Source organism: Catharus ustulatus, chromosome 12 (genome assembly GCF_009819885.2).
Source record: "Catharus ustulatus isolate bCatUst1 chromosome 12, bCatUst1.pri.v2, whole genome shotgun sequence".
Classification (NCBI taxonomy): Eukaryota; Metazoa; Chordata; class Aves; order Passeriformes; family Turdidae; genus Catharus; species Catharus ustulatus.
In genome coordinates, this window is record NC_046232.1 from 1296710 (window position 1) to 1310371 (window position 13662).

The window sequence follows — 13662 nt, forward strand, 5'->3', positions numbered from 1 at the left end:
TGTATTGACCTGACTTAGATTCCTGACACCAAAACAAGTAAGAATCAAACACAGAGAAACAACTCATTATAGTCTATACTTTAAATATTCCTATAGGGTGAATTTTAAAGAAAACAACCTCAGAAAAAGATAAAACAATACTCACTCACAGGGTTCCTGGTAGACAAGCCTTTGCAGAAGTTATCAGTAAAAGCAAATACATCCATTTCTACAGAGTACAGTAGACACAGGCACCAAATACAAACAACAAATGAATTCTATTCTTTCAAACCTTTATTCTTGTGTACCTCCTGGTGTTCTTATACTCTAAATACATGTTTGTGAAGCATGCAAAAATCTCCAAATGAAAGAAGTTGTTATACCTACCGTAAACTGGTGGATCAACAGGTCCATCAGAAAAGTGATCTTATTACTGAAGAGAACATAGGAGCAGTTTTCTATGCAGTTGCTGCAGGTGAGGCTGTAAACATTCACTGTACTGCACAGTGACCTAAAAAGGTAGAAGGGAAGAAAAATTAGAATTTTACTTTCATCAGTAAATTAAAAGCAAGTAAGTGGCAGCACATCAAAAAATAAGTTTGCAGGAATTCATATTCATTTTCTTTAACTTGGGATTCCAAAGAGAACTAATACCTTAAATGAAATCAACGTCTTCAAAACCATAAAGCAGAAGCCACACACGTTGGGTACTGGACTGACAGAGTAGCAGCCAGTTGCATCCCTTGGACAGGTAACATTTCTCTGTGTGTGGCTCACAGCTGTAGCACACACTGAACTCTCTCCTGGCAGGACCCTCAGGACCTGGAGAAGTATTTGAAGCAGTTCTCAGACAGCAGGGCTAGTCTGAGATAGAAGCTGCCAGCAATGCCTGTACTCCTGCACAAGGAGCAGGGATGAGCAAGGACAGGCACAGCCAGCAGCAGCAGAGGTTTGGAGCCACATCCACCCACTCCTCACACAGTCTGCAGTGCTGATGTGCAGCCCCAGCTGTGCTAGGGAGAGGGGACAGCTTTGCAATGGGACAACACAAAATGAGCCACATGCACAACTGCTCTCTGCACCATGGGCAGCCACTTCCAGCTGCTCCAGTCCCTCAAAACAGGGGAGCTGGGACCAGTCCTAGAGAATAGTCTCACAAAGATTAATCTCACCAAAGAGAACCCTACTTCAGAATCAACAAAGAATTTGTTTCCTGAGCTTTGCTTACTACAAAAGCCATCATTGTTCCTTCACAAACACACACACAGAACCCAAATGCATCATAAATACATCCAACAATAAATACAGATGGTCAGACATTCAAGCTGTTTCACTAAAGTAAACCAAAATAAAAAGAACTTTTACTTTGTTGAGTTTTCCTCAACATGTGAAAAAATGTGGCTAAGTTCAAATAAGCTCCAAAGAAGAAAATAAATTATGAGCATTGTTGAAATGTCATACAAAAGTGGGACTGCAACAAACACCAAGTTACTGCACCGAAATCATCAAAGCTGGAATTTAACAGAAGAAGCTGCAGACTAATTCAACATACTTCTGGAGCTGAGTTTGACCCTTTATCTTTCTCCTAAAATACTCTTTGGAACAACAGAATTATTTACACAGTAAGGACTTTAGTGATGCTGGGCTCATTGCTGAGGCATCTGGCCCCCTAGCCTGGCTCCCCAGAGCTGAACTGGAAGCCTCTCACATACATACATTGCATTTGTCAAGCAAAGCAAAGCTGGAAATGCTCAGAGGCCAGAAAAAGTGGAGCAAAATTTTGCATCTGTATGGCTGGATTGTCTTCTCTTCAGCTGGAGAATTAGAAATAGAAGTGAATGAACATTTATACTTTCCCTCCTTTCCTGAGTATTACCATATTACCAGTTAGATAAATTAAACTGTACTAGTAATTAATTTTACTCTAGTGCCTAATTAAATCAATTTCAATCTGCAGCTTACATGGCATGAAAACAATATTAAATAATTACTAATTGACCAAGAGCAGATTAATTTTCATCTATTTCACCTAATTTTTACCCTACAAGGACAACACCTAAAGATAATTGAAGCAGCATGTTTCATATGCATTTTTACAAATCTGTCTTGTAATACAATTCTCTCTCTTCCTCTCCTGACTATATAAGGGGATTTAGCTCCCTTCTCTCAGTAATGCTGAAAAATATTTTCATTAGCCACCTCCTTCTAGTTTTCATGAAGATTATTCCCTTGTGTAGGTATGTTTAGAGGGGGAAAAGAGAAGAAACTCTATTGGTAGTCTCTATTTTCTGTTGAGAGGATACTTTAAATCAGCTTCTGTCATTTTATCAGCTATTCTAAAATAAAGATCAATTCTATTTAAATATAAACATTATAATTCATCCAAAGTGTCAAATATGAACTTGTAGGTTAATTCTGACAGCATTTCAGAGTCCTGAGGTGATTTAGTTAATTCACTGCAATAAATGCTTTTTGACATATGGGATTCCTAACTCCTAAGAGGATCGTTTATTTTGCACTTGAAGACACAAAAACTTCCCATTTATCCAAAGACCAAATTCCACTGTAAGAATGCATCATGCTTTTGCATTTCCCAAGTGAGCCTCACGTCACAACGAGTCCAGAGTTTCCAGAGACTCTGATAATGCGTTTGAAAAGGTGCTGGAAGCAAATGGATGTCAAATGAATTTTTCACAACAATAAAGAGGTTCCATTTAATTGATACCATAAGCTTGCTAACAGCAGTCTGAACACATCCTGATCAAGGCTCTGCCTGGGCTCCACAGCCCCACTGCAATCCAGCACCAGGACTGGCGGCACAGAAGTGTCCCCAGGTGGTTGGCAGTGTTAAATGGCAGATTAGAGACAGCACAACTAATTTCTTTGCTTTAATCTTATTAAGAGAACAACAGCTGTCAAGTGTCACCATTTCTGCATGAGGCCACGAGACAAGAGAGAGCTGTGAACAGCACAGCCACAACTTTATTTAACCACACCTTCAACTCTGGGACGAAAAACCCAATGCATCTCCCACAATTTCCTTCCCTTCTGGAAGAAAAGAACACAATTGCAGAGGTGTGATGTGCAGAGAGCCCCCAGCTGAAGGGCTGAAGCAGGAGGCTTTGCAGAGCAGGTGCTTATGGATCACTGATGTGCTCTAAACTTTGTATCACACTCACAAATCAGCTTTCCAGCTCTGCCCCAGCACGTTCACTCCACCCCACAGCCAGGCTGTAAGGCTTTCCTCCAGAGTAAATCCAATTATAAAAACCTCCTTATGGTATACAAGCTTGGAGCCAAAAAAGAAATATGTCTTTAAACCAGACAAAAATACGCATCTGTACCTTATGTTTATTTAACATGAGTATGGAGGAGGAGAGGAGGATTCATTTTCATCAAGCTATATCTCAACAGTTTATATGTCTGCATGTGATTTTTTTTTAATGTTAGTTCATCTTCTTTTCCTCAATTTGCCTGATAAAAACAAGTTGACAAACTTTGACTTGTATTAAAAATACTGAGGCATTAACAGTATGCAACCATGGAAAATTAATCCATGACAGTGCACCAGGACACAGAGGCAAGAACTCAACTTTTGCTTTACAAAAACCAGGGCATCATCAACAGACAACAATTCACCTGCTTCAAGTGTAAAGCTCTTCCCTGTTCTTACAACTCCTGATGTTACAAATGAACACACTTTGATTATCAATAAATAACCCTAAAAGCTCCATTTGGCAGTGCAATAATACAAAACTAACCATTATCCAAGCTAGGATGTGTTAATTCAGTAGAAGACTGCTCATTTTTAACCAGTTTGAATATTATGCAGCAGTCTGATGGGGAAAGGGATCAGTACTGGCAATTACCTGCTGAGCTGCAAACAAGTGGGAGGTGAAATTTTACTGAAAATGCTGCACAGAATGGCTGCAGAGTGGAATGGGTAAGGAACCATCAAGGTAAGAATATGGATTGAAACAACAATAAAACTGCATGAACAGCAACACTGGAATTGAAGAAATGGATGCTCCTAAACCCAAGTTAAAATTACAGAAAACAAGCTATAAAAGCAGCTCTCAGTTAAAAATGGCTCTTACTGAATAATGTCATTTGTATCAATGCTATCCAAAATATTATGGGGGGCACTACTTTCTTTTTATGTATGTAATTATGGTTTTAGCTGTTTTACCCTGATAATATTTGCTTTAAATAAATGATGCAAGAACTGTATGAAAACAGAAGATACATTAAACTTGACTCCAATCCCACCTTAACTTGTAGCAAAAGTTCAGCTTTGCTCCTTACACAACTACTGCCCGTTTCTCTTCAAATACTGGTCACTCAAGGAAGTCAAAGCATTCCCCAGAAGTGAATTAAACCCTACAAGCCTGGTTTGGTAGCAGGTTTGTTACCAATATGTCATGGTGAACGAGTTGCACAGTGCAGGGCATGAGCCTCATCTCCTGCTCTCCATCTGAAGGCATTGCCTTGTTCTGCTGGGCAACTCCCATTTGCTATTCTTCTTAAACTTCTAGAGAAAATCACAAATTCTGCTGGCTGTGTCTTGTTTTGTGGAGAAGCGGACAAATTCTGGAAAGCTACTAAATGCTGCTTTGAGAAATAATATGGCTGGACATTAATTTTTATGTTAACACCAAAAAGAAAACTTATTATAAGCCACTGCTTTCTCTTTCCCTTTTCCAGTGATTTTTTGAAGGGGACAAAAACTGCCCCAACATCAAATGTATCATCTGTCTCATAAATGTCACATCTTCCTCAGAGCATTTCCCATCCTGCTGCTGTGACTACTGAGCTGGACAGGGGTACAAAACAAGAGGCATATTGTTAAATCTTCTGATAATAAAGCTTTATCTTGTAGACACGGGATTAAAGTTCTGAGCTGCACCATACAGCCAGGATTTTGGGGAAAGAGAGATGTAGATAATAGCCCATGTAATCTCCTCACCTACTTGTAAATAGCTTATCCCCATCACAAAGCAACAAATTCCCAATTTAAGATGAGTACAAATGGTTAAAGACTACAAGAACCCACAAACAATTTGTAGTGTCCTTTAACAAAGCATATTTGGCTGGGGGAAGACTGAAGGGCAATTCATGAAAGGTCTTCATTCAACTTCTCTCCACAGGGCTTTGCTTTGTCTTTAAACAGAAAAACTGCTGCCTCACTAGATTCAAAGTTCAAGAAATCAGGATGTAAACGACACTGGCACAAAAGAAAGAAAAGTACAGTAATTTCATGACTATAAGGCGCACCTTTTTGACTAAAATTGTGATGGAAACTCGGAAGCGCGTCTTATAATCTGGTGCGCCTTATATATGGACAAAGTTGGGAAATTTGCCAACCTGGAAGTGTGAGCCGTGAGAACTGCAGGGGGAGCTGGCAGGGCCGTGGCCGGCAGGGGCAGGCGGGGCCAGCAGTGCCAGCGGACTCGTGGCTGGTAGGGGCAGGCGGGGCTGGCAGGGGCAGGTGGGGCTGCGGCCGGCAGGGGCAGACGGGGCCAGCAGTGCCAGCGGAGTCATGGTTGGCAAGGGCAGGCAGGGCTGGCAGGGGCAGGTGGGGCCGTGGCCGGCAGGGGCAGGCGGGGCCACCGTCAGCAGCCGCACGGGGGGAGCTGGCGGCGGATCCTCGCCACAAAAAAAAGTGCGCCTTACGGTCCGGTGCGCCTTATATATGGACAAAGTTTGGAAATTTGCCAACATCCGGAAGTGCGCCTTATAGGTGTGAAATTACTGTAACTTCAAACTTGTTTCAACATTAAATGAGAAATGTGATCTGAATTTTCTGCTTCATTTGAAGAATTAAATATATTCCATGATTGCCCTTGGTTTTGAACCCCCATCAAACACTATGTGAAAAATTTCTTAAATCCTTTCAGTGACACCATACCAACACCCATGAATACGGTTTGTGCCTGGTTCAAACTGTCCACAGAAAGTCCCACCCTCTGGAACTATTGCTTGCTCTCCACAGTTGAGCTGCAGACTCTGCACAGAACATTCTCCTCCACCAAAAAAGCCACAGAAATAGCAAGAGAAGAGGCTCTGCATCCCATGCAGCAACACCAAACTCCTTGGGCCCCTTCCAGCAGACTCCAGGCTAAGTCAGGCCCTCACAGACCAGCCCTGCAAGAGCAGTTTGCTTTAGAGAGCAGGATCCTGTGTCAAATTATGTGCAAGCTGATGGATAACTTCCCAACTTCCATCCTTCCAGGTGCCTACAAACGGGAGACTGCAATTTGCTGTGAACTTGAATGAAATGCTGTATTTCAAAGCTCTTCAGAAGATGTTTTTAACATACAATGCTGTCAGAACAGTTTATATTCATCTCCTTTCTGCCCCCGTATTTCCTCTGGAAATACTGCTAGTGGAAAATCTGTGCTAATGAAACAATGTTTAGAGAGTTTTTCAAAGATGCAAAAACTCTTTTTACAGTTCAGTCATGAACAGGCTCAGGAATCTGAGCAAGCACTGGTCTGAAAAGGGTGTGAGATAGGCAGTGACTGTCAGAGAGAGGAGAACCTCTGCTCAACTCTCTGGATGTGATTTCTGTTACACACATGGGGCTTTATTCATCAGCACACAAACTCCTTCGAGACCTAACACATCCTCACAAACTTCAAACTTCAAAAATGTTTTCAGTAATGCAGACACAATGTTCTCAAACCTTCTCAACAAAGGCTACCAAAGCAAGACTGGTCTAAAAAAAAAGAACAAAAATCAAAGATGTGCACATCCTAAGAATTTAAAGCTCAGTTTAAACCAGACTTTATGTGGGTACACAGTGCAATTCTGTCCCTTGTGAAGTTTATCCCACACTGATGAGATGACTCAAAATTAGAGACTCTGCCAATGCAGAAGCCCCAAGGCTGTCCCTGAGCTGCTCACCATAGCCTAAGTCAGGATTGCTCCAAGTGTGGAGCTGGCTGGATTTGCACCCAGTGGATTTGGCAAGACTGCAAAGGCAGGAATTTTATTTATTCTCATAGAAGTGTGAAGTCTAGATATTAAAGGAAGGGTTTTTCCTTAGTGCTCTTCCCCAGCACTTCACATTCATGTCCCATAACATATTATTGGCCATTTTAATCCAAACTCTCCCACTGTAGTGCCTGAATTACAATTATACCAATATCACAAAATATCTACAAACGAATTATGGCAATGGTACACACCAGGACACCTTGGGTTTGTACTGAAACCATGGCTAGCTCTGCTCTGAAAGCACTTCTTTGGTTTTGACTGTATAAAACCTACAGTTAGAGATTAGGGAAAAGAGCATGCTTTTCAGTTACCAGCTTTTGCAGGAATTCTGCTAAGTCACCACCCTCTTTTTTAGGGATTAGACATTTAAACCCTTCCATTCTTCCGTTCTGTAAAGAGGAATTTCTCTAATCCACAAGAATTTTGATTTACCTGTTTGCAGGAGCCCTTTCAGCTAGCAGTATCTTACCTAATTTGAAAAGCAGACAGATTCCAGTGAATTACAGCCCTTAAAAAGAATTCCCCTGCTTCCCACTAGAGATCTCTGCAGACTAACTTCAGAAGATATGTATCTCCCCCTCTGTTAGAGAGTTTCATCTTTTTTTATACAATCAGCTGCTGCTAATTCATATCACAGCTCAAAATAAAACCTCCAAGTTAGGAAACCAGAGGGTGAGTGGAAGCATCTTTCACCTTCCATGGCACAGAGAAGAGCTGGGTTTTTGCTCTGAAGTCCAACACAGGACTAGGAGAAAAAGCAGTAGATCTGAGATGAACATTGCAGTGACTAAGTGCAGCTGAAGGACCCAGCATACTCACTTCAAGGGAACCCTGGTAGCTGCACTCAGGTTGCTGGGAGAAGTCATCATCTGAAGAACATTTTCAAGAGCAGTCAGTCCTCCTGCAGCCCGGAATGCAACTTTATCTGCTGTGTTCTGAAGAAACACAAAGAAGAGAACCAACAGAAATAAAAGAAATGTCTCAATAAAGGGTACATCTGACAGTTGTGGATTCTGTCAATGTAGAAAGCCCTTAATACATTTATTTATCGTGTTGGACACCTTTGAAAAAGAGCCTTTCACTGCTCATGCACAAGGAAGAGGTTTTCTAGAGAGGAGGTGCAACCCTCAAGTGTTATTTTTTTCAATTCTATATACATATCCAGTACTAGCAGGTAATACACTTGAATACCATATTTTCTGTAAGGATATACAATTATAGGGACTTTATCAATAAAGTTCACCTTTATCTGTTGCTATTATCTTCAGAGCTATGCTGCTTTGTATGATTTTAAAAACACAGACAATCTCTAGATGGGTACTTCCTCCTTTTTACAAACTTCTCCAACAGAAGACAACCTCCAGGCTTGGTTTATAAATATGCATAAAACAGCTCAGGCAGATCCCTCTTCTGAGGTATGCACTTGGAACCTGCACACAGTAGAATTTTACACTCAAATAGCATCCTGTCATTATTCTCACAGTTTGCAAATGACTGGGGTTTTGCTGCAGCACACCCAGTATTTTGAACTTACACTCCTTTCCTTTCTTGTAACATTGGTTTAATCTCCTCTGCTCGAAACAAAGCAAGAAAGATTTTCTTATTCTCTATTTCTAAGCTGCTAATTTTGTATGGTTTATTGGTAATTTGTATTTGATCCTCTTCATTTTGTCATTGATGATGATATTCCAGCTAATAAGAAATAATTTCTTCTTTTTCCCCCGCAGTGTTTCCAGCACCTCACATATAGGAAAAAATGGGAAGTCCTCTACAAACACAATTATTATTAGTCTGTAAAGAATGTATTCTACTGCATCAGACTGTGTAACAGAAAAAACTCCTAATGACTCTGACAATAAAATATTGATTTCAACAACTACAAAAATAATTAAGCAGCTGTAATATGATTTACATGGGCAACAATTTCCCTGTGAGATCAGACATTACACACAGAAGTACATATCTTACTTTTTATTCAAATCATGCAACTTTCTCTCCATTAAGTTTCAGCTATACTATACCTAATTGACAAGCTACAGAAAAACTGTTCACAGAAGTCACATATTCAAAAAGGAAGTATTTTCCACAACTAATATGAACTGCATTTAGATTTTTAGACAACCAAAAGATTTATCTTCCAGGGAATAACTGGTTTCAAATGAGTGGAAATCTGTGTGCCAATTCACCCAGCAATAAAAAAGCAACCAATGATTTCCTACAGGCTAGTTGATAAGTCAGATTTCTAGCAGTTAATTTGAGCCCAGCAAGCCCAGTAAATGTGCCTTAACTGCACAGTTATTTTTGCGTTTCACTCATATATATTCTTCCTCTGCTTTCTCTTCCTCCCATCTAAAAAAAGTCTCCAACCCCTGTGCCTCCTAAGCTCCCTTGGCTCCCAATAACACTTTCCACCAACTCCTGGTAGAGCCATAAAGAAAAGACCCAAACAGCAAAGAAAACAGTCCTGCCATAAATCATCATTATTGACTCTATTTGAGCACCCTGGCTCACAGCCACAGCTCTCACAGCTCCTCCTGCCCTGCTCCCTCCCCATGCTGCAGCACCCCCAAACAGAGCCCAGGGTCTGTCTACCCCTCCCTGGTCACTTCAGTGAGAGACTCCCAGGTGAACTGAGAGATTGGTTTTACAGAATGCCATTCCCTGGGGATGGGCACACCCTGGCACTGCAGAGCAGGAGCACACCAGGAGCTCAGAGCAGGGTTGTGACGCTGCTGATTTATCCAAATGTGCCCAGCACTTGCTCCTTCTCACTTTCCCTGTTTCTCATGGGAGATTATGCCACAACCTATTAGCCCTTGTGACAAGAAGTCTTTCCTGTCATTCAGACCAAATTCGCCCTTTCTCCATTTCATCTCATTACTCAGAGTTATATCTGATTTATAGTGTTCATTTTGTTTGTCCCCTCAGCAATTGCTCCATTCTTGAACTCTGCTTCCTCTTCCTACTTGGCTTGTTGCTCAAGTCTATGTTCTCTTTAATGCTAAACTCCATCTCTTATACTTTTTCATGTGAACTTTTCTTATCTGTGATTTTTTTCCAGAACTCCTCCTTTCTCCAAAAATACCTGGCAATGAAGTGTCCAGAAAGGAACTACCCCCTCATCCCAAACCAGTCACTAGAGCCACACTGAAAGAAGCAATGTCTCCCTATTCTGAGAGGAGGTTTTCTATTTTAAAAATATATAAATCTTTTCAAGCTGTTTCATTTCCTATGTGCTCTCCTTCCATTTCAATCTGGAGCATCACTTGTTTTATAGAGAGATTTTTTCAGAGCGCTTGGTTCACTTTTGTCTACTACTTTACTAAAATACAAGTCTACTTGTCAAAACACAAATTTGTATTCTAAACCCTTCTGTTAGTACTACAGTTTTCTAGCAAGCAGAAGGGAATCTGTAATTTCTTCTTCTGATTTTATATGATTAACTTACATGTCCTATCACTCCTCTTTCTAGATTACTTGTAAAAATTCATTGGCATTTTGATGCTTATGAATGAAAATAAATCCCTAAGGATGTGCATGGAAGAGAGGGAGAAGCTCCAGTAAAAGAAGGTACAACCAGCAGCAAAAATCCATGAGCTCACAGAGGTCTGTAAAGCTGCCCTGTAGGTACACATGGCTTTTAGCACATTGAATCTATTTATCTCCAGTGACTCTTGGAGGATGGAGAACTCCCAGGGGTTCTAACCCTGTCCTGGAAGGCAGTGCTGGTGCTGAAGGAGCTGCTGGTCCCTGGATGCCCTTGGTCCCACCCTGTCCAGTTCTCAGGAATCCAGGATCAGCCACAGTTCCTGGACTTGGCCAGGGGAGCTGAAAGGAAAACGTGCCCTGCTCACAAAGGAGCAGAGAGTCACTTGAATACTGCACTGCTGGGGTTTGCAGGGGGAACACCATGGGCCTGGGGGAAACACCACAAAAAGCAATTTCCCTCAGCCACCCATGCCAAGACCTCATGCTGGAGAGTTGCTACAAAGAAATCTCCCCAGTGCTGAAACATATTGTCATTCTATCTCTGAAACAGTCAAATCACACCAGATCATTAAAAAATATGCCAGAATTAATTCCTACTTGAGGTGATTTTCAAATTTTAAGTATTCTTATATTTATCCAAAGAAATCTTTCCTGGATGATAAAAATACGGGAGACATCTTTCCCTCAAAAATGAACTAATATTCTTGAAAATATGATGTTCTGTAGTGCTAAAGCTTGACATCAGCTGATACACATTTTAACAGGAATTCAAAAGAAGGGGACTGAGGCATCTCACTTACTCAGAGCCCTTGCTCAGATACTTTTCTTATTTAAATTGATCCCTGCCTGAACTCGTATCAGAATGAAAGACCCTTTCAGGTAACTACAACTTTTACTCCAGGGGTACCCAAAGTTCTGAGCAGATCAGGCATCATGTGAGTATGAAAAATGATAGATCCTACAGGGAATAAATATTAAATCTCTATTTGAAAAGAGCATAAACCAGCATTGATTGTTTTTGCTGCTCAAAAGGAGCCTCCTGACTTCTAACTTGGCCTCCCACATTAATCAGCTCTCCTGTTTGTGAAACCTGCTTCATAATTTCACTGCAGGAACTGTTCTTTGAGTAGCTGCACATTTAGACTGGGAGGTTTATTCTGCAATAGATATCATGGGATTCATGTTCAACAGAACAACATCTTGAACAACAGAAAAAATACAAACGTGCTTTTATATATTGTTTTTTAAACAGTGCACAAAATTTGATTTGCTAATATGTACTTTCAGAAATTCACAACTTTTCAAATAACATTTTAAAACAATTTGATTTTTAAACACGAGAGGATTTCTATGCTCTGAAGTTACCTGGTGACACAGGAGAGCAGAGACAAATGAACAAGCAGGTAAAAATGATTATTACTGTCATCTCTGCATTTTTAAACAGAGATAAGGAGGCATAAAAACCTTGGGGATGCTACCTAGATGTGTCTCAAACATCAGGAAAACAAAAACAGAGATGCATTTCCTCAGAGCAGCAGACACAGCACTCAGATCCAAGCCATGAAAAGTCTGTTTTCCTTATCCCTCCTAAGGCCATTGTTGGGAGCTACAGTGCTCATGTTTGCACACGAGGAAAGCCAAGCCTGCTGATGTGGGAGGAAGCAGGTATTTAATCTCTGGACCATTACAAACTTGTCATTTGAAGCACACAGCCACTAATTTAGACAGAATACTGCATGAATCAAGTAACTCAGTAGAAGTGTGTGTACACTAATGCATGTGGCACAGTAAACAGTAACAGTGATAAATTAGACAAACCATGTAAACATTTTATGGATTAATTATGAATTAAACATATTAAAAACTTAAAATTAATCCTTAAAAAAAAGGACAAACAATCAAGACAGCTCCCTGCACAGTGGGCAAGCATGGCTTATTTACCTACCTGTTACAACACCTTAATGGTTCTGAATTTCCCTTCTCTCCTATGGCTTGAGTGACAACTGACTAATAGGATTACAGGCTCTGTTCCAATAATACAGCTCAGCTACATGCCAGCAAAAAATGACAGCCTAAACCTGAATTACATGGCCTGGGAATCCATCCAATTATTAACTAAAGTAACTGTTATTACCTAACCTAATCAAAGGAGAAGCAGCTGTTAATCTTTGGTGGCCTGCAGTGTAGCAGCGGTCAGACTGGATGGACTGTCTTTGTACTTGACTCCTCCACAGACAATAATCATGTCCTTTGTGATCAAGGAGGAAGGGCTTCCTAACCTTTCAGACAGAGGCAGCAGATGGGGAACAACTGTTTGTGTGTTCATTAACAAGATAGGGCAGATTTTATCAGGGCCTGGCATCTGTGGCACCCTCGGAAGCACCACTTACCCCAGGACACAAGTATGTTTGGCAAATCCAAAAATGAGCAGGCTAAATAGAAAGTTCAATATAATGTTTTCATCTCATTATCTGACATTTGGTACACAAAAATAGAGATGTACACATATGCCCAACAAAGAAGCACACGAAAAGGCCAACTGGCCTGTGCTGGTACTTGGCTGGCTTTTGTTGCACTCATCAAAGCAGTCACACAATGTGAGCTGTGTGCTTCAGAGATAAACCCAAACTGGGGGAAAACTCTGCTGATTTTGTACAAGTCAGTGGGAAATAAAGCCAGTACTGCTTTGCAGCAGCTTTTGGGCTGTGTGTTCAATATTCCCAGGCCAAACCCTGCCCTGCTGCTCCCCTCTGCACAGGGCACTGCCAAACTGCAGTGCTGGTGAAGCAGCAGGGCTCACAGAAATGTGTCTCACCAGGAGGCACGGCACAAGGGGCACTCAGTTTATGCTGGGGACAGTAAAAACGTGCTGGGATGACAGTGTGGAAAGACCTGAATGGGAAGATGTACAGGAACAGCCAATTTCTATAAGCTGAAACCAAATGAATTCAGGTGAGAATAAAATGGGGTTTTTTTAATGCCAAGAGTAATTAATGATAGCATAATATACTTAGCATATATAGTCGACTCTCAATCATTTCAAGTTTTTAAATCAAACCTGATTATCTCCAAGAAAAATATGATCCCAGTTAAATCATAATTTATTAATTTGGTGCAAGAGATATTGGGTGAAATCCAATGTCCTGGACCAAAGTACTCACTTCCATACATTTCTTCTGTTAAAGTATTATTATT

The 13662-nt window shown here is 40.8% G+C and overlaps 1 protein-coding gene across 2 annotated transcripts in view; it reads right to left on the bottom strand.

The window, feature by feature from the left end:
* The window catches only part of SCAPER (S-phase cyclin A associated protein in the ER), a 140084-nt gene that overhangs the window by 43105 nt on the left and 83317 nt on the right, over positions 1 to 13662 (bottom strand). For both annotated transcript variants that reach the window (XM_033070745.1, XM_033070746.1), the window contains exons 24-25: positions 7798 to 7913; positions 367 to 490 (exon numbers count right to left, since the gene is read on the bottom strand). In XM_033070745.1, coding sequence (XP_032926636.1) covers positions 367 to 490; positions 7798 to 7913 — 240 coding nt within the window. The remainder of the gene's footprint in view (positions 1 to 366; positions 491 to 7797; positions 7914 to 13662) is intronic.